Source organism: Orbicella franksi, chromosome 12 (assembly GCF_964199315.1).
Source record: "Orbicella franksi chromosome 12, jaOrbFran1.1, whole genome shotgun sequence".
Lineage (NCBI taxonomy): Eukaryota > Metazoa > Cnidaria > Anthozoa > Scleractinia > Merulinidae > Orbicella > Orbicella franksi.
Genome location: NC_138156.1, coordinates 17971437 through 17996261, shown reverse-complemented (window position 1 = coordinate 17996261; position 24825 = coordinate 17971437). Strand labels below are relative to the sequence as shown.

General features: G+C 39.8%; 1 protein-coding gene and 1 pseudogene across 1 annotated transcript; one reads left to right on the top strand and one right to left on the bottom strand.

Moving 5' to 3' along the window:
* The first annotated feature begins 11550 nt into the window (after positions 1-11550).
* Positions 11551-16083, top strand: LOC145462266 (uncharacterized; annotated as a pseudogene).
* Positions 16084-18227: 2144 nt separating this feature from the next.
* On the bottom strand, positions 18228-23659 carry LOC145463094 (2-(3-amino-3-carboxypropyl)histidine synthase subunit 1-like). Its single transcript, XM_081446806.1, is given in 6 exon segments — positions 18228-18953; positions 19655-19811; positions 21508-21576; positions 22911-23029; positions 23400-23486; positions 23489-23659. Coding segments are annotated over 6 exon segments (708 nt in total). The 3' UTR covers positions 18228-18848.
* Positions 23660-24825: the final 1166 nt, after the last annotated feature.

The following is a 24825-nucleotide window of genomic DNA, read 5'->3' as shown; positions in this document are numbered from 1 at the left end:
CCCTTTCTTCCAGGATCGTAACGATCAACTAAATCATTAATAATTATTTGCCAAGAATAAGGAACGGATCAGGCAAAGACTTCATGACCAAAAGCAAAGAAAACTAGGGCAGAATATCGTGCGTTTTGGGGCCAGGGACCAAGAGTCTGAGAAACTGGAAACGAGTTTAGTTCCCAACACTTTGTAACCGGTCAAGACTTTAAGAGTTAAAATTATAATCAATTCTTTCTTTTGAGTTATTATTCAATAAACGTTGTAAAGACTTAGACTCTGTTTTGCTTATTAACTACTTAATAACCGAGAGTGAGGTCGTTACGGGAAAATCTCAAACTGAGGCCTTGCCGTATTGACCGAGCGATAGCGAGGTCAATACGGTAGGCCGAGGTTTGTGATTTTCCCGTAACGACCGAACGGTCGAGGTTATTAAGTTGTTTATTATATGGCTCATCAATAAAGAGAAAAATCATTCGAGCGGAAGTCGTCAATTTACATCCGGCGATGCGCGCGTTTACCGATTCATTCATCGTCTCAAACCTAGGGCCAAACTACACAGTCAGTGAATTTCACCACTGTATTACGTCTTCCGTTAAAAACACTCATTTCTTTACGGAAAAGTCACTGTCACAGCCTCAAAAACGTATTTTAGTATCGTGGTACCACAAGTTGATGGGGAAGTTTTTCCGATTTTTGGGGCGAAACGTCAACGCATATAGGAAAGACAGCAAGTGCTTCAAAATTGTCCAAACCAACCGTCTTTCGGTGAAAGAAAATACTAATGCTTCAGAATGCACTGCTCAACATAAGCTTAACTCGATCTTCGCATTCGCTTTCGACAACGTATCTTCGCCTTCTTCATTCTGGGATTTATGGATGAACATTTCAAGCCTTGTGAACGTCTGCAGTTATCAGAAACACTGCTACCGACAGAAACCCCCCGATTGTTTACATCTGATGATCCTGGAAGCTGATTTACACTTGCTTGTGTCAAAGCGAGGGAATCTATTTGACGAGAACTTTGACGGAGTTCAATACTTCGGTAATTGCTGTGACTAAGATGATAACTTATAAGTTTCTTTGTGGTGTTCTGCTCAGGATGCATGGCAGATCTGCCGATGGTGTTTTTCACTTAGCGATTTTAGCTTTACTTAAGACTAGGCAAACTTTGATTGTTTTTCACTAGTGCCCGCCAAGGTTACCGACTGGTAAGTCATCTATATAAATTTTGTTAAAGAAATATCTCTAAACTTTTAGCTACTGATATTCTCGTACTGATTTTAATCGGCTTTCATCGCTTCAATGCGCTTGAATTTTCAGAACCGGGCTCTTCCTAATTTGCATAATCCGTAATCGGCCCGTGGGCATTACGGGAGAATAATGCCCTACAATTCATTGACAATTAACCAATCAGAGCGCGCGTTATATCGACCACAAGCCAAAGCCATATAATAAAACAATTTAATGACATTACTGTGCGGTATAACCCCTATCCCCGTCTTCTCATTGATTCTTGACCACGTGATATCGCGTACCCCCCATCCCCCATCCTCTCATTGGTTGTTAACCACGCGACATTGTTTATTGTTTTGTGAATACCCGTTTATAAGTCAATCGGTCTTGAGAGAATTCATTTTACTTGTGACAACGTTCAGCACACGTCTTCTTTTCTAAAGCGTAACATTCTTCCCTGTCTTCGTGGCTATGGAGTTGAGCGATTGCTAGTTGTGTGACGCTTTGAAGTAAAAGGACGATATTTGATGTAAGTGATTTATTTTGGCGCTATTGGAAACCCGCTTAGACAAGTATAATTGCTGAATTAGGAGCGATTTGCAGTGTTTGTAAATGAAGTTAAATCTTTACTTCAAGCGCGAAACGTTTGTTTGAAATTCCTTTGATTTTGTTCTCAAGGGTTAAGATACAGTCTATCATGATTTCAGCTTCTAAACATGTGCTTTTCGGTTTTAATTTATTCCATGTTTCATCTCTGACTAATTATGTTAATTCTTCAATGGTCGCCCAAAATGCCTTTTGTTTGTTCAAGATTCCTTTGAATGATGCTTTTCTCAAGGGAACAGTCGAGATCAAGGAGTTTAGATTTTATTGCAAACTGCCATTAGCAATTCATTTTCACTTGAAGCATTTCAATGGTATTTTTTCTTCTCACCTTTTAGCCTATAAATTTTTGTCTTCGCTTATTATTCGTTACTCGTCAAAGATTGCATTTACGCTAGATCAAATTATTTCTGTTCCATTTTTGATAGTGTTATCTTATTTGAGACACAATGACCAGCTTTCTGTAATTTTAGCGCAAACGTTTTGGACATTGAAGTTCGTTTGAAACATTGTGCGATGACGATAGAAACCGGTCTTCTTACTCGATCAACATGGCAATGACGTCATATCTTTTAATGTTAGCGCAAAAGATTTGTTATTAAAGTTCGTGACATTTGACATTGTGTGATATTTGGTTTAGTGCTCTCCTTAAGAGAGGGGGACTGGGGAAGCCAACCACTGTAAGTATTCTGATTGGTTCCCGATGAGGTAATCGTCCCATGATGCTTTGCACCACCCCTATATAGGCTAGACTCGGACCCAAGTCTCTCGGTCTTCGTCATGGCCGCTTGCCGGACAGACCTCTGTCGTTTAAGACCACAGGACACTGTAAGTATCGAGTTTGAAGTTGCATGACATTTTTTGCGTGACCCTGGCGTGATTTGTGTCGCCATGGAAATCCGTGAGACCGATCCCAGTCCTCCGTCGAGGCTGGTGGGCTGTTTTCCAATATGGCCGACTTTCGTGGGCGCCGCCATCTTGAATTCTTAATTCGGCTCCGGACTGGCTGAAATTTGTGGCGGTCATCTTGGATTTGGAAAACAATAGCATCCATTGTTCTTAATTCGACTCCTGATTGGTTACCGTTCATATAAGCGTCTATTACTACTAGCTATTACTATTACTATTACTATTACTACTACTATTACAATAGCATCCATTGTTCTTAATTCGGCTCCTGATTGGCTGAAAATAAATAGCGCCATCTTGGATTTGGAAAACAATAGCGTCCATTGTTCTCCAAACAATAGCCTATTGTCTTTCTCGGCTCCTGATTGGTTACCGCTCATATGAGCCACCATTACTACTGTCTGATCCCAATAAACGCCGGACTGGTTACTGGAAATGTGTATACTTTATCAGAACACGAGACAACTTAGAATTAACTTTTGAGACTGTCGTCACTGAAAACGGATTTCAGAAACAGATCTGAAGAGCCGATGGAAATGGACTGAAATGGTGAAACTCAAAGAAGATAAACAAGTAGGTCAAAACTTCATTGAATATAAAAATATGGCAGTGGTAATCTTGTTAAATTATTTAAAAACAAAGGAAGTGCTTAAGAATTGCGAAGCTAAATGACTAGGATGTGTTTTGACTGCCAATTTACAGGGAAGCAGCACGCAAAAGGGCGGGAGGCGGGAGATATAGGTACGGGAAGCGGGAGAGCAGGGTACGGGAGGCGGGAGGTTCTGACCCGCCTGTCCCCCCACCACTAATATGGTCACTTCTCGAAGGGCGACTGATTTGCACTTCGCTAGAAGGAATAATTTCTTGGTTTGTTTATCTTTTGTGATAGGTTTACAGGGACTGGCAACATTTTTTTTTATCAGCGGTTCATTAGAATTGAAATGAATTACTGAAAACATTTCTGTTAAAAACAAAACAAAACACGAGTGGTTTGCCTCTTGCCAGTTGTGTTTTCAATCGTGTTACGATTCATTAAATTATTTGCTCTCGATATCTAATTGCTCGATTCCACTTTACATGTCTTTTTCGTTTGTACACAAACCGAGGGCAAACAAAGGATATTTCTTTATTTTCTTTCTTTATTTAGATAGTATCTGAAATAAATTGTTTTGCCATTAAATGAAATTTGTCCAAAAAAAAAAACAAACAATAAAAAACTGAGATGACATTGGGCTTATAATCGTCACAATGTTTTCGCATATAAAACCTAGACTAGACATCTCAAAGAAGAAGAGTTACCCTATCAATAATATCAATCACCAAAACAAAGAAAAGGCAAGGATCGATTTCTTTGGCCATAACAAAGATCGCGTTCTCAGCATATTTACCAAACTCGATACCTTTTAACCACTGCTACTATTTTACTAAACCTACATATTTACCAAAGAGCGTTAGGTAGTTTGTTCAAAAACGGTACACAATATTTGCTGGGCGTAATCATTCCGAAAGAGGCAGGCAGTTCCGAAGTTAAATTCTAGCTTACTATTGTGTGATCTCGACGTACCTTTCCTATATTTTGCTCTCAGAAAAAATATTGTGCTTTGTTTTTTATAGGCATGCGTCAAGGGTTTCGTCCATAAAATAACCCACAAAAAATATCTACTAGTAATTGTTCGCGTAACATACGAAGGTAAAGTTAAAAAACCTCCTAAGGATCGCGAGGAAAAGATCTGTATGACCAAATATTAGACATATTAGTTACAGCGGGAGTCACAGTTTTTTTGCCGAATTATGTCTTTGCTTGCGTTGTCGTCCGTTTGCAGTACATAAGCCAACGGTTTTGAAACTGGTTTTAAAATACAAGCGACACACGAAGGTACATGTTTTCGGGCGCAAACAAGTGGACAACCGCGAGATTACAGTGCGTGACCCGTATTTGTGCAGCCGCCGCTTTAATTAAATTTTAGCGGGAAAATTGTCAAATGCTTCTTCGTAACCGTGGCTCATGTTGCGTTGTTCAATGATGTACTATCCTCATTATCGTAAGTTGTCATTTCGCAAAAACTTGGTTGAGGAAATCTAGTTTGTCCTCCATTATCTAACATGCGATCATACGTTGCCTCCCCGATGATCACAGCCTGAAGGCAGGTTATTTATTTTAGTATTAAAACAGCTTGAAACCGGCTCTATGTCTATCTGAGAAATAACAATAACTAAACATTTGTTGCCGGGGTAACAATCTCTTTAATCACAGCATTAAGAATTTTTAAAGAACGACACTGTTACTGTACTTCGAATGTTAATTTGATTATGACAAACGCAGAATATCAGGAAAGAAAGAACTGTTATCAGGAAATAGATGTAAGCGCCTTTTGAAGATCGTGTCGGCTTTTGAATTCTTACAAAGCAATGGTCATTGCCAAGGCTATGAAAGAGTGTTTGGCTTATCTACTTCGGGAGCAAAGGTCGAACTGTCAACAACTAATAGAAAACCCAAAAAGTTTAATAAGTAGAGCACATTTCACCATTTGAATGCAGCCAAACAATAATGAGAAATGTCATCAACGCACCAATGGAAAGACGACAATTTAGGCCATCCGCACCCACAACTGGTTTTAATTGCCGTTTTCACTGTAATTTAGACAGGTTGTTTTCCAGAGTAAAACTTGTAGGATACGCTAAGAACTTTCCCGTTTCAAATTTTCTCCTTCAACTAAAATTGAAACTACAATCGAAAAACTGACTGCTTATTTGCATGTATTCCTTTTCCGCAGATTTTCAAACAGTACAGTGCCCATTTTCTTAACGAATATCACGGGTAGGTAGAAAGATCAAGGATTGCAATGTTACTGCGTTATTGACACCGCCGTTCACGAAAAGGAAATGCTTTTTTTTTTTTAAATGAGCAATTACCGCGAGAGTGCATGCAGTTTCGATTAGGTTGTCTGAGTTTAGCTAGGTTTTCTTTGCCTTGATATGTCACGGCGCTTTAACTTCTCCTCCTCGGAGTTTTGGGTTCCCGAAGTGTTCGGAACTGAGAAGATCGGGTCATCTCTTGGCAACTCCTAATAATTACAAAGAGACCTATACGTATCACTTTCTGAATGTTTTTCTCGTATGCTATCATGTCCAATTGTGCAGTGGTTATCAACTCTAACATGAGGCTCTTTCCTACAATTTTAGTTTGAAATTCGAAATATTCCCATTAGCAAATGAAACAGCATTTTCTGGTTAAATGTACAGAACTAGAAACGGTTTCTCATATTTCCTAAAAAGAAGACAGCCTCCAGGCCATTCACAATTTTCGAAAATGAGTTTCGTTCTCAAAATGTTTGGTCAGATAGAAAGCCGTTGAGGACACGCTTTTTCGGGAAACACAGGAAGTATTTAAGTCTCAAAGTCGTTGAGCCTCACCTTGTGATTTGCAAAACTGATGAAACGCTCTTAAATGGTTATTAAACATTACAGAGTTACATTCTTGCGACGAAATGTCTTTTCCTACAAAGTGATTCGCTTATTTGGCGAATATTTGTCAGTATAGACTATTATAACACCAAGCGCTTCCAATTCTCGAGGAATTTTCAAAGAATCACGCAGAAAGTAAAAATATGTTTCTGGAAACATGTTTCCTCACTTTTAAAGAGCTATGACAGCTAGGAATTGTTTCAGCAAGATCGCGGTCCTGTTCAGGAAAATAGAACGACCGAACACCATGATCTTGCACTAGACTGAAAAAACAAAAACGAAACGGCAACGTCAATTTTACTGTGTAGGAATACAATGACCTGGACCAACGCTTATCGTAATCTTTACTGAGCCGTTCAAACGCAAAGGCAAGCTTTTTGCAATTTAGTTTCAAGACTCTAGAACTCAAAAATAACCCCTGGGTTATTCAGAGACAAACCTATGCACGTAAAAGTAAACGTCGCAACAGCTCCATATCAGCCCGTCTAAGTCCAAAACGAACGCTATTTTACTGAGCAAGAATACAATAACCTAGACAAACAAGCTCGTCGCAATCTTTATCCATCCGCTCTAATTGAAAGGCTGTTTAATTTCAAGACCGTAGAACTCAGTAACAGCTTTCGTTACCCACAGACCGAAAAAAGAACCAGTACTATCTGTTAAACTACTCTGGCCCCAACCAGGAAATGAAAAAAATTTGACTGACCTGCTGCAAGAAAAACAAACAATTTACATACGCTGGTTCTGACTAAGCCACCGCGGCTGCAACCGGCGCAGCGGGGATTGGTTAGAACGAGTTGAATTTCACTCGAGAATTTCCTCGCGGAAATAAAATATGACGTCTCATCTAGGTTGAGAGCGGCGCCGAGGCTTTTGAGTTTCGACTAAGTCGCCTGGTTACGCCTCACCTAGAGCTCAATGCTTCGCTGTGATTGGTTGGTTTTTAACAGTGTTGATTGGCGCATTTAGATCCTCTCTGTTTTGGTGAGTTGTTTCTTCCTTCTATGAATTAAGATGACCCTAGTAGTTGGAGGGAAATGGCGCTTGTACAAGAAGAAAAGCTCTCATTTCTTTTATCCCATGAAATTAGCTCATTCGCTACGACTTCCACTCGCGAAAAACGTCTGTTCCTCCTTCTCTTCTCCGTCTAGCTAATATGGTCACTTCTCGAAGGGCGGCTGATTTGCACTTCGTTAGCAGGAATAATTTCTTGGTTTATTTATCTTTTGTGATAGGTTTACAGGCTGGGACTGGCAACATTTTTTTTATCAACAGTTCATTACAATTGAAATGAATTACTGAGCATTTCTGTTAAAAACAAAACATTAAAAACAAAACAAAACACGAGTACAGTGGTTTGCCTCTTGCCAGTTGCGGCTTTTAATCGTGTTGCGATTCATTAAATTATTTACTTCCAATATCTAATTGCTTGGCCCTACTTTACATGTCTTTGTCGTTTGTACACAAAACGAGGGCAAACAAAGGATATTTCTTTATTTTCTTTCTTTATTTCGATAATAATATTATTATTATATCTCAGTGAAATAAATTATTTTGCCATTAAATGAAATTTGTCAAAAATAAAACAAAATAAAAACTGAGATGACATTGGGGATTTAATTGTCACCATGATTGGCTGAGAAATTACAATAACCCAATCTCACTAAACAAAACGTTAACAAATTATTAAGAGCGACACTGACTAACGTAGGATATTGCGAAAGAACGCACTGATAGAACGAAATCAATACAAACACATTTTAAAGATCTTGACGGGTTTACATTTCTGCGGTAAACCAGTTGCCGTTGTGAAGGCTGTGAAAGAGTTTTCGCTTATAAAACCTAGACTAAACATCTTGAAGAACAAGTGCTATCCTTTGAATGCTGTCAATCATGAAAACAAAGAAAACGCAAAGATCGATTTCTTTTGCTATAACAAAGATCGAGTTCTCAGCATATTTCCCAAACTCGATACTTTTTAACCACTGCTACTATTTTACTAAACCTACATGTTTGCAAAAGAGCGTCAAGTAGTTTGTTTAAAAAACGGTACACAATTTGATGGGCGTAATCATTCCGAAAGGCGCAGGCAGTTCCGAAGTTAAATTCTAGCTTACTATTGTGTGATCTCGGCGTACCTTTCCTATATTTTGCTCTCAGAAAAAATATTGTGCTTTGTTTTTTTATAGGCATGCGTCAAGGGTTTTGTCCATAAAATAACCCACAAAAAATATCTACTAGTAATTGTTCGCGTAACATAAGAAGGTAAAGTTAAACAACCTCCTAAGGATCGCGAGGAAAAGATCTGTATGACCAAATATTAGACATATTAGTTACAGCGGGAGTCACAGTTTTTTTTGCCGAATTATGTCTTTGCTTGCGTTGTCGTCCGTTTGCAGTGCATAAACCAACGGTTTTGAAACTGGTTTTAAAATACAAGCGACACACGAAGGTACATGTTTTCGGGCGAAAACAGGTGGACAACTGCGAGATTGCAGCACGTGACCCGTATTTGTGCAGCCGCCGCTTTATTTTAGCGTGTCAAATGCTTCTTCGTAACCGTGGTTCATGTTGTGTTGTTCAATGATGTACTACCCTCATTATCGTAAGTTGTCATTTCGCAAAAACTTGGTTGAGGAAATCTAGTTTGTCCTCTATTTTCTAAGATGCGATCATACCTTGCCTCCCCGATGATCACAGCCTGAAGGCAGGTTATTTATTTCAGTATTAAAACAGCTTGAAACCGGCTCTATGTCTACCTGAGAAATAACAATATCCCACGCAGTTTAATAAGTAGAACACATTTCACCATTTGAATGCAGCTAAATAATAATTAGAAATGTCATCAACGCACCAATGGAAAGGCGACAATTTTGACCATCCACACCCACAACTGGTTTTAATCGCCGTTTTCACTGTAATTTAGACAGTCTGTTTTCCAGAGTAAAACAGGTGGGATACGCTAAGAACTTTCCCGTTTCAAATTTTCTCCTTCAACTAAAATTGAAACTACAATCGAAAAACTGACTGCTTATTTGCATGTATTCCTTTTCTGCAGATTTTCAAACAGTACAGTGCTCATTTTCTTCACGAATATCACAGGTAGGTAGAAAGATCAAGGATTGCAATGTTACTGCGTTATTGACACCGCCGTTCACGAACTAAGTTTTAAACTCTCTATACATGGCGAACTTGGCATGTTGCAGGCTTTTTACTATTTTTTTCTGAGTACAAGGCACATGTTTTCACAAGGAAATGCTTTTTTTTTAAATGAACAATTACCGGTAGAGTGGTGCAGTTTCGGTGATAAATAGGTTGTCTGAGTTTAGCCAGGTTTTCTTTGCCTTGATATGTTACAGGCGCTTTAACTTCTCCTCCTCGGAGTCTTGGGTTCCCGAAGCGTTCGGAACTGAGAAGATCGAGTCATCTCTTGGCAACTCCTAATAATTACAAAGAGACCTATACGTATCACTTTCTGAATGTTTTTGTCGCATGCTATAATGTCCAATTGTGCAGTGGTTATCAACTCTAACATGAGGCTCTTTCCTACAATTTAATTTTGAAATTCAAAACATTCTCATTAGAAAATGAAACAGCATTTTCTGGTTAAATGTACAGAACTAGAAACGGTTTCTCATATTTCCTAAAAAGAAGACAGCCTCCAGGCCATTCACAATTTTCGAAAATGAGTTTCGTCCTCAAAATTTTTGGTCAGATAGAAAGCCGTTGAGGACACGCTTTTTCGGGAGACGCAGGAAGTATTTAAGTCTCAAAGTCGTTGAGCCTCACCTTGTGATTTGCAAAACTGATGAAACGCTCTTAAATGGTTATTAAACATTACAGAGTTACATTCTTGCGACAAAATGTCTTTTCCTACAAAGTGATTCGCTTATTTGGCGAATATTTGTCAGTATAGACTATTATAACACCAAGCGCTTCCAATTCTCGAGGAATTTTCAAAGAATCACGCAGAAAGTAAAAATAAAATCAGTCCCCTTTTACCGCGTCTAAACGAACATATATGGAAATTTCACACCTTTTCTACCTTTGGAATTCCTTTGAAAACAATTGCCGTTACCAAGACTGTGGAACTTGATGTATTCAAGGTAAACGAGGTGGACAAAGCGAAATGGGAATGAAAAATATCAATATTGAGTTATTGACTGCCAATAGACCATCTTAGAGTTGTCTGCTCGGTGACCTGGCCTTTAAATGGCAGCGAGGCGGGAGGTGACCTTGTTTTGATACAGACCTCACCGCTTTTGTTGTGTAAATCAAGTTGTTCTAATGCTGACTAGGTGACTTGGGTACAAATTTATCTTCTATCTTGTTTAGGATTTCTTTACAGCATTATGGCTACGAAATCTGACTAGTCTAAATAGTTTAAAGAAAGTGCATTTTTGCTAGCAAGTCACTTAAAATAATCCGACAATATCCGGCATAGTTTGCAAGAGGAACTTCAAAGATTCTGGAGTTTCAACAATATGACCCAAAAGTATTATTAAAATGTTATAGAGTCGTCAGAAAATATTTCCGATAAATCTCCTGGAATTGACTCCCGATGTAGAGATCACAAAGTACAAAGATAGTGCATATGCATGTTTTAATTATCAACAGCCGGTAATTTATTCGACTAAATAAGTATAAATTTATTTTCTAGGTTAATCATGGACGTCAAGTTGCATCTGTGCCTTTTGCTGAGTGTTTTTGGAGCCATTAGCTGGTAGGTATCAGAATTAAAGGACTGAAGAAAGTTATAGGAAACGCGTTTCTTAAAAGGGTCCGGATGATTATCGAACGTTTTCTTTCAGATTCCTCTATTATATCGCCAGATGCCACCAAATATCCAAAGATATAGGATTAAAATATTCTACAGGGTAGAATAGAACAAGTATTTTGGAGCAACTCTTCAAATTTAATTTCGAGACAGGATGTCAAAATTTTGGAAAACTTTTGAATCTCCGAGTTGATATCTTTTTGCTATCAAGTTTTTTTTACACGTACCCGGCCATGCTTATTTAATGTCATCTTTTTGCGTTTCAAACAATACTTGGGTTATATTCGAACCGATGTTTCAAAAGGTTTTGGATGCGTACAATACCACATGATTAAACTATCAAAACACTATTTACATGAAACAAACCAAGTTCTACAGTGTTTAAACAAGTTTGGCATCTTAAAAACCCTATATTGTTAATGATACTTCCAGTGTTTCAACGGATACCATCAAAATCTGTATACATTGCACTAAGCCGAGAGGGTTGGCAAGCAAATTAGGGAATTAGTGGGTGTTTCCTTAATGAAGCAGCAGATTTTCACATCTACATGCAGCATTAAAATGATTAAATCATTTCGTCTTGTCTCGTTTGTTCCAGCTCTCCAGTTTGCAAGAATCTGCTGTTTGGAGTGACTAATGGTAAACTCTACGCGAGAACTCCTCCCCAATATGCCAAAGACGATTGGCTTGGATCAGCCAGAGAAATAGGGACAGCGGGTTGGAATGACTTCCAATTCCTGTTCTTCCACCCAGATGGTACCTTATATGGTGTTTGGAATGGCAAGTTCTACAAGGGGCCACCTCGTGAGGGCTCCTGGGCCGCAGACTGGATCAAAAAAGCCGCCCAGATTGGAAGTGGTTGGAACGCCTTCAAGTTCCTCTTCTTTGATCCTAAGGGAGTGCTGTATGGCGTTCATCGAGATAAGTTGTACAAAAGGTTCCCACCAACTTCCCGTCGTGACAACTGGATTAGATCCGCCACACTGGTGGGGTCAGGTCGATGGTCGGTCTTTCAGTTTCTCTTCTTCGACCCACGGGGAATCTTATACGGCGTCGAAAACGGCAAGTTTCACAAGAGGGCTCCTCCCAAATTTGCGAGTGACAACTGGCTACGATCAGCCACACTCATTGGCACTGGCGGCTGGAATCGTTTTCAGTTCCTTTTCTTCATGGCTGATGGTGACTTGTACGGCGTTCACAGTGGCAAGTTCTACAAACGATCAGTCCCAACCCATGGAGGTGATAAGTGGTTGGGCTCCGCGAAGATGATTGGCACAGGTGGCTGGTCTGTGTTCAAATACCTGATGTCGCCTCTGCAACAGTGCAGGCAGTAGATGGGAACACACATCGGATTAAAATATAGACTGTCAAACGTAACTGTAATGGTCACTAAATCAGTAAATGGTTTATGGGTTTCTTTCTTTGTACGAGTTAATACCAAGAAATAAAAGGGGAATGACGAACACTTTTGAGTTCTTTCCTTTATACTCGTCTTTCGAGTAAGGTTGTAATGAACACATAGATCTGGAACGTACCCAGTAGATGACCTCCCTACTAAGCACCATCCAAGTCTTGGTTGCCTCATTTCTTGCACTCCGCGCTAGCCCTCACTATAGCCACGGCCTATTCTGCAAGTTAGGAATACCAACACTCGAAATGCCAGATGAAGCATGTGACCATTATCTGAATTTAAATTAAGATTTGTCAGTTGAAGAAATTGTAGTGGGAGCAGAATTAAGACTATGCCAGAAATAATATCGTTTAAAAGGAATTAGCACTTGCAGTTTATATGACTTCAAGCAGCTCTGTCAATATCAACACTCATAAAAGCAATTGTCTGATCAAAATCCTATTTGAATTGATTATTGGGGTCCCCAAAATAATCCCGTAGGCTTTAGCCCGGCCACTTAGGCTCTTGCCCACAGCTGTTTTCCAGTGGAAGCTATTGGATACATCTTGTTATCTTGGGAGAGCGTGTTACTTAGCTTTGGAACGGCCTAAGTACTATAACTCGAGGCAAGTGGCGTTTGCTCATGAGTTTTGAAGAGGTATATTTTTGGATGCAACAGAATTTGCTATTTCCCTTCGAAAATACCTTTTAATTATCCACAGGTATTCTTACTAAACGCTTCGCTATTACGTTATAAGATGGACCCATTCATTATTAAAATTTCATGACAAGGTTTCAGCCGAATTAGACAGATGTAAGTAAATAGCGTCACCATATTTCGCGTTTATCAGTGTAAGCGCCATGCTCATCGCAGAACAGAATATGCAAAATTAAGACGATGACTTAAGAGGTTTGTGCATTAGAGCAAAGACTCGAATAATGCTTGTCACAATTACTTCACAGAATTGTCAAATGTCACAACGCCTTTAACTGTTAAGATTCGACTAGAGACTTGCCACAACTCCTTGAATTGTTTCGGCTTAGACCGAAATTTAAAAGCACACCTCATAGTTGTCAAGAATACATATCGTCCTTGGAAGCTTGAATTAACACTTTTCACCAACGCAATATATCTCACATTTTTCAATTTTCGCAGATTTAATCGTATCTCGAGCAAGAAGGCCACTTTTTCCTTGTATCTATTTGTACTGTACTATAAGGCAGAGTGGTCGGATTACAGAGCTGAATTCTACAGACTATTGTGGCGGTGGAAATTCGAAATGAGAGAGAAAGACCCACTGATTCTAAAGTGTTTCATCTGTTCATACCAACATTACTCAACCGTTCGCTCGCTTGATGACGCTTAGTTGCCGACGGTATACCACTGGTTCAGCGGTATTACCTAGACTTACAAAAGGATTGTACAGTGGAACCCAACCTCAGCTCGTTCCCAGGGTCTTTTCCTTGGCTTGGGAAAAGACCCTGGGAACGAGGTTGAGTGGAACCCCGCCTTACGACCACCCCGTGAATACGGTCACGTTATTACGGCCATTTTATTCAAGCCCGAAAAAAAGCTCAGTCAGTCATTTTCTTATTTAAAGAACTCTTTAATATGGCCACCCCGTCAATACGGCCAGACTTTTGTGGCCCGTTGTTGACCGGAATAACGGGGTTCCACTGTATCTTTATTCTAGTGATTAGGAAAAACCGTTACACTGTATTTGGAGCTTAATTGTGACTAGTACAGTTATATTGGTTCGGTCCTTCGTGTCGTGTTTACTTCTGTATAGGTTGTCACACCTTGCAAATTCTGTTCGAGTTGTTATTGGTGCCAAGTCAAACTTCGGTCTTCATAAATCTAAGTCATGTTCAAAATTACGTTAATAATTCATGCAGCACAAGAGAAGATAAAAGAGCTCTACATCACTCAAGTGTAACACAAAGCAAGGTAAAACATGCAAACCCACCACCTGGAGCGAAGGGCCTAAGTTAAGTGGCTTGTATTAGTTTAGAGAAAAAATAATACGAACTGAAACGATTGCAGGTAAATGTGCCACACCTGTCTAAGTCTCCCTATTAAAAAACAACAAAATCTGCACTTTTGGCGAGCATAATGTGCAAAGGATAGTAAGGGACTGTTTACGAGGAGAGGGTTACCCTAGCAAGAGGGTTACCCTGCCAAGCGGGTTACCCTGCCAAGCGGGTTACCCTGCCAAGCGGGTTACCCTGCCAAGCGGGTTACCCTAGCACTCACACATTCCCTCTTTTTTCGTTCGTCGTGTTTACAAGGCAGCTAGGGTTATCCGGGTAGGCGGATTACCCTATCTGCGTGCTAGGGTTACCCTAGCAGGCGCGTCAACTTTTACCCCTGTAAATACTCCAGGTAGGGTTAACCTGCCAACCCGGGTTAACTTTCTAATTGTTTCCAGACTCCTTGCATTAAGTTGTCCCGGGTTGTAGGGTTACCCTACATGTGAAATTTTGCTTGTAAACCTGAATATCTTTTGCCCTCCAGCTAGGGCTAACCCGCTTGCTAGGGTAACCCTCCCTCCTTGTAAACCGGCCCCAAGACGTTAAACCAAGGTTAAACTACCTACAAGGTAATCAATAAAAATGATGAACTGGTCTGGTTTTTTTATTTTTATTATTATTTTTTTGTAGTATCATGGCATGTCTTGAACTCTTTGGTGTCGTGAACCATGATGGCAAATTCTACGTGAGGACTTCACCACAATGTGCCAGCCCCGACTGGCTTGGAACAGCGAAAGAAATCGGCACAGATGGCTGGAACGACTTCGAACATCTATTCTTCCATCCAGACGGTACCTGATATGTGTTATGAATGACAAGTTCTACAAGGGGCCGCCTCCTCAAGGCTCCTCGGCTACAGAGTGGATCAACCAAGCCACCGTTATCGGAAATGTGGGACGGAGGGGCTTCCAGTTCCTTTTCTTTGATCCTGACGGTATACTGTATGGTGTTTACAAAAGTAAGTTTTATAAGGGGCTCCCGCCTGGATTCCCAGGGACTGACCCTAAATGGCTTGGTATAGCATCACTTGTGGGATCCGACGGGTGGTCAATCTTCAAATTCCTCTTCTTCGATCCAATAGGCACCTTGTATGGAGTCATTAAAGGAAACCTGTATCGGCGTTCTCCTCCCACGGATCCAGCTAACTGCTGGTTAGTAACCCCTTCACAAAGTGGCACAGGGGGCTGGGAGGATTTTCAGTTCCTCTTCTTCATGCCGGATAACGACTTGTACGTCGTCCGCCAAGACAAATTTTTGAAGCGATCACCCCCAACCCATGGAAGCAGTGATGATTGGATGGGCTCCGCAGAAACTATTGGCTCAGTTGGCTGGTCTATGTTCAAATTTCTGGTGTCTCCTGTACCCGGTCGACACTAAAACTGTGTGGCTCGCAGACGAGAACTTGAAATGCAGTGAAATGCAGTGACAATCGTTATGATGACGGTGACAATCAACAAACAAATGTGAACGTCACTGTCTGGCTTTATGACAACCTCATTAGTAACGACCAGTTCAGTTCTTTAAAAATTACAGTCCTCTGACGAAAACCATCTCATGCGCAATCTGCCTTCCAAGGAATATCAGTTGGACAAACACATGCCAAAGACATACTATGTTCTGATACAAATTCCTTTCAACAATTTTTTGTTCTTTTTTATCGTTTTTGTTTATTCACCCCCCCCCCCCCCTTTTGACTTTTTTCTGTTTAATTTCCAATGTATTTTACCACTTAATAGAATTCAAACCTTGGAGGCTCACGATGTTTTTGAAGCTATGTAATACTTAAATATAATGGGAGAAAATGCGCAACAGTCAAAATTAATGTGTCTCAATCAAGATGATAGCCAATCCTAATGTTGTTTTTTTGTCTCAAGGGCGATCGAATTCTAATTTCTCCTTACAATATCGAGTCACTGTCAAACAGAAAAATAACGAGAATACTGAAGAGACTCATGGACCAGGGGATAAAGAGGAAAATGGCAATGTATATATCAGGGGAAATTGATCTTTTAAGGGTACGCCCGTAAGAAGAAAAGAAGTCTGAATTTCGAGCTGTCGCGTATTTGTTTGCACTTAATCAAAGCCCAAGAGGTGGTTTCGTTTTCAACCTCGCTCTACCATATGATTATAATAAGTATGAATCTGCTACAGTTACGATTGCATACATTTTATTTTTCATTTGCAGTTCCTGGGAAATTGCTGTGGGTGAACGTTCGTTTAGCCATTGCCATTTTGACTCTTTTTTCACGGTATATTTTACAATACGCTGGTAGCAGCTTGTATAATTGTAGAATTACGGACGAGATATTATTTCGTTTAAATATTTCAACAGCCCTTTTATGTCGCAACTTGGACGCGAGTTAGATCTCTGCTATTTGGAATGCTGTCTTCTGTCGTTCGAATCATTCTGCGTGCGTTCTTGTTAACTCACATCAACCTTGTTCAACTTATGTAGGTTCTCTTGATGGCATTTTCCACAACATTCGGTGCTTTGTCCGCCACAGCCATCTTTGTTATCCATGTTTGAGTGTATATTTTCTGAGGATAGTTTTTCAGTGTGTAAGTTCTTTCTCCTCCTACTTATAGACACCTGTCTGTTATTTTCATTATTCACGGTCCACGGACCCAAGCTGACGTTTGCGTAGAAATCCATTGGATAATCCCGTTGCCATTCAATCTCTTCAAGTACAACTGACGCCTGTTGGGTCGACATAAAACTCTTAGTCAGAGCGGGTACTCCTTAATACAGATTGCTAGAGATTTCCTTCTGAGAATTTGCGAGTACACGTACAATGCATTTCCACAATGTATTTTCATTCTCTGCAGAATTTATTTTCACTTTCATCGCCTGAAAAACGGGAATTCTCTGCCTGATTTTCCCAATTTTTTTCCATCGAAACACTCAAACCGTCAACTTGTGAAATTCCAATCAGATTAGTTAAGTCAACATTGAGCCTTCGTTAGTTCGTAGCAGCACAATGCGTACCACAAGGTGAGCTTTGATCTAGGTAAATTGTCTAGTTGTTGATGGAAGCAGACTGCGAACAAGAACCTCTGTCAGTCAACCACTAAGATCGCCAGTGTCGTCATCTTCCCAAGCGGCCGACATAACAATTTTTCCTACTACTTACATTTGGATTGGTCAGTAAGAAAAATCAATAAACATATTAACGTCACGTCACCTTCTGTCACGCGCTTCTCAGAAACAAGCTTAAGACATGAACTGCAATCCAAGATGGCGACTGCTCGTCCAGTCACCTACTTGGGTCTTACTGTCAAGGTGTGCCCATAGTGGCAGTGAGTGATGGGCTACGAAAATGTAATTGCTGGTAACGAGACGTTAATCGTAAGTTGAACTTATAAAATCGGAGAGCAAAGTAATTAAAAAAACAAACGGTTGATTTACCTCGTAAGGTGACAGGAGAGGTTTAGGAAAAGCGTAACCCCAATCGATGGACAGTCGTGGACATGCCACCTGTACCCATCTGTTAAAATGATAAGATGGAAGATTAGTTCCATTAAGTAACGATGGCTTGATTATCTTAAGGAGCTACGTCACGGTTTGCACATCCTGAAAAGTTCGTCGTTTGCAATCCGTGTTAATCGTCTCCATCCTTAACCATCCCTGTTCCTTTATGGTTTATTATTATCTCTTTGGTGTTTTTCTATCTTAGTAAACTACTTTTTTCAGTTTTTCTTCAATTTAAAGGTAATTTTGTACATAGCCAAAATAACCTGGATACCGTGCCTGAGCTGCTAAGTAGCCATAACTATTTTCATGAGTAGAACAGGTTGCACTGTTCGGTTCTACAGTTTGCTCGGGTTGGTTTCAACAAAGAGTCAGGAAACCGTAAGAGTGTGAACTGAACAAAAAATGTGATAAACACGAGGAAATTTTGATAAATGGATACGAAATGATTGCGCAACAGCTCTGTGAAAAGCTATTCTACCGACAAACATTTAAGCGGCAAAGAAGTAACTTCACAGGGAAGGAGCTGTGTAATTTAGGAAATAGCAGGGGTGGGACAGAGTAACAGAAAAGCTACCTTTGCCTAATGCACCTGCACTGTAACTGAAGGAATAGGCGAATGAAGTGTTTCGCTGTCTGGCTCAAAACACACATTAGCACCTCTCTGTCTTGTGTTCCCTTGAGTACTCCCGACGGGGTTTGCATCAAAGTGTTGCCTAGTTACGAACTTCACCTTATGACGTTAAGTCGACGTAAAATCGTTCGAGTACTCGCGCTATTGTCCAAATGGAAAACAAGAATCGGAAAATCTTCGGCTACCTCGACGAAGATTCGCCGAAAACTACAATTGTGTTCCTGACTGAAAAAAATAGTCCTCTATTACCTTCATCTCTGTTACGACTGTGGCTAGTGCAAGAATCAATAACAACTGTCCTCTATGTAGAGAAATAATTCGACAATTCAACACTAAAAGAAACTTACGCATCAACATCTTCGAACAAACGAAGTTTATCCGGGAAAATTTCAGACATCAACACAATCACATACTCAAGTCCTGCCTTGATAAACCTCCGTTCCAAATTCTGAAAATGACAATCGTATAATAAAGAATTTAGTTAAAAATGCAATCTCTTTTTGAGGGTTTCAAACGTTAAAAAGTCAAGAAGTTAATCTTCATTCTTGTAGGTTCCTTAATACCTCCACAACAAGCGCTCTGACCCTGTCTCTGTTTTTATCACAAAAAGCACTTCCTTTTTGCCATTCAGTTTCACATTAAATTCCTTTACGGAGAAACATTGCCATTTCATTCCCCTTAATGTGCTTTATTTCTGAAGATTTCCCCATCCAATACGAATTAAACATACGCGCGTTCATTTGAAATACGTACTTTTCTAGAAACAAAACCGCACATTTTCTGTTAAAAATACTTTAGTTCAGTTGAAGTAGGAGAGCAATACGCCCAGAGGTTGTAGCTACTAGACTACGATGCAATTTAATTTTTTACCGTACCCAAATTCGCAATTACCCAATAACAAGCCGTGTCTACTGTCCTGATATCCTGCAATATCAAGTCACTGACCTGATACGGCTACGATATCATGCTCCCTTGACCGAAAATTTGGGTACGGTAATAACTAATCGTACCTTTTCGGCACGCTCAGGCTCGTTTGGTCTCGCCATGAGTATTTTGGCTCGACTGCGTGTCGCCAAAATACGAACCAGGGCTCGAAAATACTCGCCTGATATGCCGCCGAAATAAAGGAACTGCTGGTCGCTATTGTACCTCTAACACCTTTGGACTCCCTTGTCTCCCTAATGTGCTGAGAATAAGTCCAAATTTCCTGGCCTTTGATGCGGTACTTATGGCTTCTTTTCTAGCTTTAAACATGGCTTCAATATCGTAATATTCTCTGGAAAATACTTTACTGTATGGATCGTACCTATTGTAGTCAACGTCCAACACGCTACTTGGCCTTTAACCGTTAAGTCGAAATGTACAATTTAACGAGTGTGAACAGAAGCGATGAAAAGGGAGCGGTTGCTACAAACAAAATAAATTACAAGTTATAGACGAATACAATAAAAGAAACAGAAATAACGAGCCGAAGGTAGAAGATACTTACAAACGTTGTATGACTAGGAAGCTAAGGTACACGTAAAAAAAAAGGAAACCGGCAGGGAGGTAAACGAGACGAGATGACGGTAGCGTCGCGAAGAAAATACACAAATAAACTAGAAAGACGCATACAGAAGGGGACTCAAACAAAGCAAAATTATGCGAAAAAACCTAACAGAACATCGATAACGTGAAAGCGAGATAAACGAAAAGAATGCGATGATCACGAAAGAATGCACGCACAAACGGAAAAAAAAACAATTAAATGCGGCTGCAACAGTACCTGTGAAACGGGAATAAATATTATCATGCAATGATGAATGCATGCTTCCCACAAACGTCACTTTTCAAAATTCCCTGACTTTTCCCTGATAAAAATATTAAAATTTCCCTGATCAACAAAACACAAAATGTCAGATATAGTAGCGGCTTCTAGCATGAACGTAGAGCCGCCCTAATTTCTACTCGTTCATTAAGACGGATGAGTTTTCAACAAATTTTCTTCCTTCTTTTAGGAAAAATATCATTGAGATCACAGTGATATCAAATGTTCCTTCCAGCCTTCAATGGTATTAAATCAGCCGTGTTAAGATATTTCAATTTCCCCTGACTTTTCTTCAAAATGTCAATTTTTTCCTGACTCAGAATAAAATTCCCAGATTTTTCCCTGACCTTGAAGAATTTTATTTTTCCCTGGCCATTTCCTAACCTCTGGCAACACTGTAAATGACAAAACGTTCTGTTGACAAGCCAAACAAGCCTTGGGCTCTTCATCATTCCTTTTTCAGTCTGTAGCATGGATAGACCATTGCAGGAGTATTGTTATTGTTACTTGATAGGATGCTAGTCCCGCAACCCTCCCTCCCACCTCACCCTTCCCCTTCCCCTCCCCATCCCCCCTCCCTCCCAACCAATTCTTTGCAATATACAGTAATTACAGGCCAGACTTCCCTAGCGATTGAACAGTACACGTCTATACTTAACAATTACATTATGAGCTCGGGATTTCCATCTTGTATAGAAATCGAGAGCGAATAATCTGTTTTAGTATAAATATATATTAGTCGTTCAAAAATTTATCTAAATCCTCTTCACAGACACTTCGAAAACGCAAAGGAGCGGCCATCACTTTGTTAACAACCACACACTGCTAAGCTACTGACTATTTTAAGAGTCATTTTTGTTCATTTGTTTATTCGCCATTTCCACATCCCCCATAATACACCTAGTTTGCCCCCCAAAAATTTTGCATAAGCATTGTCTTCAGTTTCTCTTGGGATGACTGTAATACCCAGGAGAAACGGGAAACAAAGGTTATGGAGAATTTTGGGGGGCAAACAAGGCGTATTATGGGGGATGTGGAAATGGCAAATTGAGAAAATTCTGCCTCTTGTACTTTTAACTTGAAGATATGAGTTAGAATAATTTATCTTGAATTCTTTTTTTTTTTTTAAAGAACTGCCATCTGGAGCAATCAGATGTGGCATGACACTACCCCTTGATTCTTCTTAAGTTCGTACCTGTACGCTGGTATAGACGGGTTAGCAATCATTACAGCTTCCAGATGAAACCTTCCATCTCCAAGATAACTAAAACAATGAAGAATACTGGTCAATGGCTTCAATAATCTAAAATCTGGATCAGCAGGCCACAGAAAATAGAAATTAGCAGTTTACAAAGCTTGGGAAAATGTATTATCTACATTACTTGCAAAACATGTTGGACGTTTTATTTCCATACACTTTTTATCTCATTTCGGACAAATTTCAGAAAAAAATTTAGGACACTTTGCTGAAACATAGCTACCGTAAATTTACGGATAGCCATACAAAACACGAATTAGACTGAAACAACATCAAAGGATGTTAGTTTTACTGCACTGTCAAGGTTTTACAGATAAACCAACAAGAAAATAAAACAAATTCTATCAAGCCGTTACGTATGTCAAGTAGTGTCTCAACTAAAGTTCACTCCATAAATCCCGGCATAAAGGAAACTTGGCACTTTGGAACTACTTCAAAGTTTTACATTGTACTGTTAATATTTCAGACGCTTGAAAGTTTTCGGACACTTGCTTTGCTCGAAATTAAACTTTTTGGCAAGTAATGTCAGTGTAAAGTACGTTGTCCTAACTGGAAACCCAGAGAGCTGTCTCACTATCATGGGAGATAAATAATTATTGCTTCTAGAGTGAAGGTTTGAACATTGTACAGTTTTTTTTTCTTTTTTTAACACATTTTTAACAGGTTGAACGTGACTTGCTTGGTATGTCTATTTGTAGCACTGACAGCAATTGGCAACGTTTCTCGGGTCATGCATAAAACGTTCATCAGTGTGGTACAAGGAAATGGAACATGCACTTGGGTCAGCTGAGGATGACAGAAGTTTCTGTCGAAACATGTTTTATAAACTCAAACGTTTTGTCGTTTTCTTAAAATTCTTAACCTGCAATAAATGTTAAAACTGCTACAAAATGTACAGAACTGCATTTAAAGGTAATTTGGGGAGTCTCACAATCATTGCTACGTGTAATTACATTAAAGAATGCAAAACACCTTTAGGAGTACAGGGCAGGGGTTTCATTAAGGGCCGGACATCGGGAAAATCGACTGGCTATGAGGACGATTTTGCCTATTCCAACTGGTTTGACCATCTAGAGGAAAGTTTTTTTTATAAAGGAGTTCAGATAAAATAGCCTTCCTGTTGAAATCGTTAAGTGAAACCCCTGCAAGTCACTTGAGACAATCTTGGAATATTGCTTATTCTAGGCAAATGAGTGGATATGAGTTTGACTGTACAGCTGTAAACTGTACTATAAAATTTGTATTTCAGTTAATAAATGCTAATAAGGCTTACAGTGTAACTTGCACAGCCCTTTGATTTCAAGCCAGAAATATGAAGATTCTGAGCCTCACTATCTTACATGAAAGCATCTTTGTGTTTTATTCTAGGAGCTGTACAGTCAAGAATCTCTCCAGGGGACAAGGGCTTACACTGTGGAATCTCCACCTTGTAGTCTTTACACAAATCTTCATACACGGCCTGCATGATGAACACAAAAGGAAGATTATACCTAGTTAAGCATAACTTAAATTCTGTATGAAGGAGCATGTAGTTTTGCACTCAAATGGGAAAATGGAATTTAAAAGGTGCTGAATGCGTGGCTCTAGAAAATATCCACACAAGTACCATTAACAGGAGATTGGAAGAGGGAGGCCAAGAGGACAGTGATCTTCTGAGTAAGGGGCTGGGAGGGGAGGGTGGGGGCTTCAAACTCAATAACCCTTCATGGGTAGGGTATAGATATTTTTATTGATTTTTATTCCAAAATGCCAGAAGGGAATTCATGGCCACCAATTTTCTAAAATGTTAAACAACCGATTCATACAATCAAATCTAACAGTTGACATACCTGAAGAGTTGCCACAAATTGTATCGTGCTCACTATCGCCAATGATGTCCCAGCTTCAAAGTTGTACCTGACTGTGTCTACAAATTAAAATGGCTGGCGTCCAATTTGATGTCCACAAATACATATAACATCTTGATTCCTTTTGTAGAGTCAATTGGAACTGTGAAGAGAGTAATCAGTATTTTTAACAGGTCAATTTTTTCAAATTTTTTCAGATCTTTTTCCAGTAGTGTTATGGCTGCAATCATATCTATCATCATGTCTACATTTAATTGCTATTGTTGGACATCTATTACTATGGAATTTACATACTTGAGCCAAGTATTACGTCCAATGAACATAAAGGGCCAACCAACACACAACCGCTCTCATGTGGCTTTGATAGCTTAGTTGGGAGAGCATTGCACCAGTATCGAGAGGGTCGTGGGTTTGAATCCTGTTCAAAGCCTGAAAATTTTTTCAGGTGTTTTTCCAGTAGTGTTATAGCTGCATTCGCATCTATCATCATGTCTACTATTTACTATATTTTTATCTAATGCTAGCTTAAGCCTTGTCCTATATCCCTAGTAGGAGCACTAAGGGTACTACATACATGTACCTGTGTGTTCTAACTAGTATTGTCGGATAACGACTATAAATCAAAGGCTCCATCAGGAGTGCTCACCGGAGCCGATATACAAAATATCCGCTCCGCAGGGCTTAGTACGCTGGCTGGGATTCTTAAGCTTTGGCATGGAACTTGCTGGGAAGCCCGCTTCAAAACAATTGCTTGCTTACTGGTTTATACTCGGAAGCTTATCCTAGCTGGAAAATGCGCATTTTTGGCATGAATCTAGCTGGTAAATTTTAATGTGAGGTTTTCCCTGGTAGACTAGCTCCATTAACAGCCGCCACTCTGGAAAATTAGCCCCGGGAAATTAGCATGCACTCATCAACCGAAGGCATTTCGCGCGAAGAATGGACTCAGGGTGCCGCCTAGTGATATGATCACTTAGGATTCGTCTATCCAGGCATGCGCTGCGTCATATTACACAGCAATTATATGACCCCTGTGTGACAGCTGAGCTGTCGACTTTGAAAGCGTAAACGTTGCTATTGCAGGCGCGGTCACGTCCCAGCCAAAGCTTTTGGCTACAGCGCTCTACAGAGTCGGGAACGGTTTCTTAATAAGAGAGTTGATTTTATTTCAACAAGGTAAGTTTCCTGTACCTTCTCTTGTCTGTTAGCTGTGTAGTTTCAGACCTACTCTACTATTCTGTATTTGCCGTTATTGTTCTGACCAGGTTGGATAACAATTAATTTTATGTGCATTATCCCCGAGCATTATCTTCTTGGTGTGCTTTCCGTTTAGACAACCAGATCTTCTTTGTTGTTTAACACATGTCGAAAATTCTTGATTTACTTATTCAGATGTTGACAATTTTGT